This window comes from Anopheles cruzii, unplaced genomic scaffold (genome assembly GCF_943734635.1).
Source record: "Anopheles cruzii unplaced genomic scaffold, idAnoCruzAS_RS32_06 scaffold01260_ctg1, whole genome shotgun sequence".
In the NCBI taxonomy this organism is placed as follows: Eukaryota; Metazoa; Arthropoda; class Insecta; order Diptera; family Culicidae; genus Anopheles; species Anopheles cruzii.
This window is the reverse complement of record NW_026454845.1, coordinates 1-5,976: the sequence shown is the minus strand read 5'-3', so window position 1 is coordinate 5,976 and position 5,976 is coordinate 1. Positions and strand designations below refer to the sequence as shown.

Sequence of the window (5,976 nt, the reverse complement as noted above, 5' to 3'; positions counted from 1 at the left end):
TCTCGGGACATGCAGGGCTTTGTCACATATATTTTTCTTTCTCTCTCTCTCTCGCTCGTGCGCCGCATCTTCGGGTGGCCCACTTTTGTCCACGTTCCCGTACATCACGACACGGCCCGGGGGCATGCCGGGACCGGCGCTGTCTTGCTCGTTTGCTTTGTGTCACACTTTACGGCCAAATGTGTCCGGGCAACGGACGCTCTGCTCTGCCGCTGATGCCGCCGCCGACACCGCCGGACACGGACAACCGGAAATGGCAGGCGAGCAACCGGACGCAGTGCCGCAGGCGACGGTAAATGAGTTTAGCATTCTGAACTCGTTCTGGTTCGCCTTGGGCGCCTTCATGCAGCAGGGTTGCGACATCTCGCCCCGGTCGGTGTCGGGCCGGATCGTCGGCTCGGTCTGGTGGTTCTTCACGCTCATCCTGATCTCGTCCTACACCGCCAACCTGGCCGCGTTCCTCACGGTCGAGCGCATGGTCACGCCGATCAACTCCCCGGAGGATCTGGCCTCGCAAACCGAGGTCCAGTACGGCACGCTCATCCACGGCTCGACCTGGGACTTCTTCCGGGTAGGTCCGCCCGCCCTCGGCCCGGCCCGTTGGTAGTTAATTCTAATCCCTGTCTCAACTCTCGCCCGCCCGCAACAACAGAAGTCACAAATATCGCTGTACAGCCGCATGTGGGAGTACATGAACTCCCGGAAGCACGTGTTCGTCAAGACGTACGACGAGGGCATTCGGCGGGTCCGCACGTCCAAGGGCAAGTACGCGCTGCTCATCGAGTCGCCCAAGAACGACTACACCAACGAGCGGGAACCGTGCGACACGATGAAGGTTGGCCGCAACCTCGACACGAAAGGCTTCGGCATCGCCACGCCCCTCGGCTCTCCGCTCAGGTAAGCGTCCGGGTCTCCCTTCGCGTCCTGCAGTTCCCTTCGCGGCCTGTGACAAAGTGGGTTATCTCCCCCGGGGGTCGGCCAAAACATACCGAATGCGTCACCGGGAAACGCCCGGAACACCCGAGTTTGTGTCCTGTCCAAAAGCTCACGGACTTGAAAGCACTCCGTAACAAAAGCTTTCGCAGGCGATGCTTTTGACTTGCTTCGGCGAGCTTTCGAAAGCTTCGACGAAGCTTTTGCCAGAATGCGTCAAAAACGATGGAATCGAAATGATTAGCACGGGGTACGGTGCACCGAGGCCCCGGGGGTATAAGTGTCTCCCATTTGCTGTTTCGTGTTCGTCGGTGATGAAATCGGTTGTAAATTAAGGTGAAGCCGACCCTCCGACGTTCGGTTCCCACCGCCCGGGGGAAAATTGCTCCACTCGACGACGGCCAACTGCAAAACACTGAATCCAAAAGCCGAATTGCATGACTCCGGACGGAACTAATCAACGGAATGGTGGGTTTGAGTTCGAGCAAGAAAAAAAAATGGTCACTCGACATGTCAAAAATACCCCCTCGCTACCTGATGTACCGGGGGGGCAGGGTTATGTGGACCGTTTCTCCTAATGACGTCCGCGGGTCGTGGGGGTCAGCAAATGGACGAACTGTGACTTCGTTTACACAAAGCAGCAATCGGGCAACAGCGGCACCGGAAATGGGGCGGTCGAAAAAAAGGCGGCCATTGAAACGGGCGGGCGAAATAATTCTCGTGCCACGGCATCGGCATCAAGCGACAGCCCCCGGGGGGTCAACCGACCGAGTCCCCATTAGTTCCGCACGGCATCGTCTCCCGGCGGCTCCCTGGGTGCATTCTGGCGTGACGGCGACATAAGGACTCCGGGCGGAAGGAGCAAGGAGCGGTTCTTGGTTCTTGCCCTCCGCCCAAGGCCGAGATTGCTGCATGACGTTATTATTTCCACTACTGCATAATGAAGTAGCCGCCAGTTGCCAGAAGTCATTCATTTGGCACCGCCAGCAACAACACGCCCCGTCTCCGCGCCGGAAGCTGTGCGCCGTCGGAGTGCAAGACGGTTGCAACAATTAGCGATTCACACGCGCCATTTCTACCTGTTCCCACTGTACTCACCAATTGTCCAACGGGAGCCCTGGGCGCTTTCCGCCCGTGGCCTTCCGGCGCACAATAGGTAAAAGGCGGTCATAAGTCAACTTCAGTCAACTAAAAAACTGAGGGTTTTAGTTATATTAGCCTAAAATAGATAAGTTATCTATGACAAATCCGAATTTTTAGCCTTCCATATTGCGCAGATTCCGAGATATCATCTGCCAAAGTCGAAAGAGTGATAAAAATGGCTCTTTAAAACCAACTTTTATCATCTACTTTAACTTGATCGTTAGCAAAGTTCTGCAACGGTAATGTACCTGTATTATACATCATTTGAAAGGAAATGAATCCTTTTTTCGTATGAAATAATCAAATGTTTACGTTTTGCATTGCTAGTTCATTTTTATCGGGAACTAGCAGATCCCGGCGCGCGTCGCTGCGCCTCATTTCATCCTTATTTCTCGATTGGGAGGCGTTTTGGAGGACTTCTTGGTGTGGTATCCGAACAGCTTCGCTTTTCGCTTCCCGTTACTCATACTTTTCAAACGATCGGGCTTCCCGGTGACGTATTCGTTCAATTTCCCTTCCCGCCTCCCGTTACTCCTTCGTTTCCCGGTGACGTATCCGATCGGCTTCCCGTTGCATACATGACAAAACTCGCACCACCTGAGTTTGGCTGAAATTGCTTGAAAATTATCCGAGCTTTGCTGACATTAACCCACATTTTGTATGGGTTAATGCCCCTCTCCTTTTAAACCCCTCCCCTCTTTACAAAAAGGGTCTTTGTAAAGAGGGGAGTGGTTTCAAACATTCACCAGAACATTTCCCCTTCCCCAAAACTCCCGCCTGCCGAGTTTGGTTCGATTTGCTCGAAAACGTTTGGACGTTACGTATGGGCGTTACGGTACGTTACGTTTGTATGGGAGCCCCCCCTCCCCGGAGGCGTGGGAGGGTCAAACTTTCCTATTCACAATCCGGGGTCACAAAACTACGCTGTGCAAAATTTCACGCGGATTGGTTCAGTAGTTTTGGAGAAAATGCGGTACAGACAGACAGACAGACAAACAACCATTTTTATATATCAGGTTGGGGAAAAAGTAATCCATTATTTTTGGGTGAAATTCAAAACATTATTTAAGATACTTCCGATGGTCCGATTTACGTCAAATATGTACCGTTTTGTTGGAAAATTTGTTGTCTTTTCAAAGGTAGGCTGGTAATGCCTCTTTTGTAAAAGGCTTAGTCGTTATTGACAAAAAACTGGAGTAATCCATTTTCACAACCCTTTTTTGATCTCAGTTTTTCATCACTCAGGAAATTTTGTAATTCGGGAAAAATGTGTCATTCGCTTAGTGCAAGGTCCGGATTATACGGTGGATGCATTAAAACATCCCAAACAAAATCTCGGACTTTCTGGTGAATCACTAAAGACGTGCGTGACATTTCGTTTTCCTAATGGAACACAAAACCTCTTCCGTTGGCCGATTCTGGTCGTTTCTGGGCAATTGCTAGCTTTGAACGGTGCAGTTATTTACAGTAGAGGTCTGAAATTTAGTGTTTGGCTCCACGGGAGCAACTCATAATAAACGATTCCTTTCGAGTCCCACCATATACCCAGTAGAACCTCCCTGGCCGTGAGTCTTGGTTTGACCACCGGTTAAGATGCTTCACCGCGCTTAGACCATGAATATTTTCACACAGTATTGTCGTATGTATCCCATTTCTCATCCCCAGTACCCATCCGTTTAAGAAATGGTTCGTTTTCATTCCGTTTAGCCAAAACTTCGCCGATGGAAATTCGAGCCATCATGTTTTTTGGTGTAAATAGGGTGGCACCCAAACATCGAACTTCTTTCTAAATCCAGCATTGTGCAAATGGCTTAAAACTATTTGGTAGTTAATCTTCAGCTCCTGACCGATGCTCTGACTACCAACATGCCGATCAACTTTGATTATTTCTGTGATTTTATCGACATTTTTGTTGACGTATCTGCCCAGGCTTTAACATAAAATAAAACTGAATAGGGTCAACAAAGCCAAAATTTAACATAGCTAGCTGTTAGAGCATCGGCACCATGAACACCATGCAAAATTTCAGCGGCCTAGCTTAAAATTTCGCCTTTATCGGACAAAAATTGTAAAATATACCCAATTTTGTCTTTGGTGACTTCCATTGTTTACACCCTATAACTCACAAACGAATGGAACAAACAATAAACAGTGAAAGCATCTTTTTAAGTGTGAAGTATCAGCTTTAAAACAAGCCTAAATTTAAAACTGTACGATCGATACTTCACGAGATATCGATCACTTAAGTCATCTACCAACAAAATAATGGATTACTTTTTCCCCAGCCTGATATATAGTTTTTATCGGGAATTAGTATAGACAATTATGAAAAAATACAGTTTTTCAACTTTGGTCATGCAGCAAAAAAATGTACAGCGTTGTACATCCTAAACGAGACATTACAATTAAAGTTTAGACGATTTTAAACATTTCCTGTAAGTTTTATTTGCCGATTCCGACCAAAAGGTTTGCAAATTCCTATTTTAACACAAAAAAATGATGATACAAACTTGGTACAAATGGAGGCGCCTGGTGTCTGGTTGCAGAAAATTCATGCATTTGCAAAGGATTATGCATTGAAACATTTTGATGCAATACAGATTGCATAACCCAGGCGTTTAGATTGGGCATTGTGAAGATTTTAGTGTCATTAAAGTTGCATAGCTCAGGCGTTTAAAAACCTTAAAATAACGAAAAAAGCTTATTTAATATACTTGAACGCGTGCATTACACAAAAAAAGTTGAATTTAAAAAAAAACACATGCAAAGAAAACAAAAGCGTTGAAAAAAGTCCATAGATTCCTCCTAAAAACATTTATGTCCGCCTTTCCCATATAAGTTCCCTACTGTGCGGCGCTGGCATTTCTCGGCTCTGCTTGTTTGCTTTTGCTGCACACTGTGGCTTCCGGCCCTTGGCCGGTGGCGACGGGTATGGACGAAGTATAGGGGGTTCAGGAAGTATAGGGGGTCCGGGTCCGGGTGCAGTGTCAATCCACTTAAAACCCCCGCCAGCTCCCGAAGCAGGTCGCGACGTGACGAAAGTGCCCGCTAGTGAGTCGAGCAATCTGAGGGGGGCAGATCCGTCCGTCCGTCCGTCCGGTGAGTGTGTTTGTTTGCACAGAGGTTACGCCAGGGGTTTACGACGTGGCCGGGAAACCTAAGTAGCCCGCTAAACAAGCGCGCGAAACCAGTGTCTGTGCCCTTTGTGACACCGAGCACCGGGACGAGTAGGAACCGTGCCGGGATGCATCAAGCTGTGACGGGGCGGGTGACGTGGCAGGCCGTGTCACGTCTGCTGAAGTCGTGCTAAAGTTACCACAGCGAAATCAATGGAATGAACTACCTCCTCCCCAGGGATCCAATTAACCTCGCGGTCCTGTCGCTAAAGGAGAACGGAGAGCTGACGAAGCTCGTCAACAAATGGTGGTTCGATCGGACGGAGTGCAAGCACACGGACAAGCAGGACGCGTCGCGGAACGAGCTCTCGCTGAGCAACGTGGCCGGGATCTTCTACATCCTGATCGGCGGCCTGCTGGTGGCGCTGGCCGTGGCCCTCGTCGAGTTCTGCATGAAGAGCTCGGGCCGGTCGAGCAACCGGATTCCCCTGTCGGACACGATGACGTCGAGCTCGAACTCGAAGAACCGGCTCACGATGCCACCGACGGCACGGGACTACGACAACGGGCGCATCGGGGTAAGTGTCGGGTAAGGGGGGGAGAGGCACGAACGCACTAATGAGCCGTACTAACCGCAGTATCCGTTCTAGTACTACACACCCGCGACGCACACCGAACCGGACCCGATCCACGCCAACTCGCACACGCAGGTTTGATGTAAGGAGCCGCCGGAGCTTCGCCTATGACGTCCACCGTACGCGCCCACCATCCGACAGATCGTGGC

General features: G+C 49.8%; 1 protein-coding gene across 1 annotated transcript; it reads left to right on the top strand.

The window, feature by feature from the left end:
- Positions 1-253: 253 nt before the first annotated feature.
- On the top strand, positions 254-5,770 carry LOC128276460 (glutamate receptor 1-like; the record flags this gene model as incomplete). The annotated part of the gene is made up of 3 exons (XM_053014919.1): positions 254-571; positions 653-897; positions 5,431-5,770. Coding segments are annotated over exons 1-3 (903 nt in total), but the record flags the coding sequence as incomplete, so codon positions are not given.
- Positions 5,771-5,976: the final 206 nt, after the last annotated feature.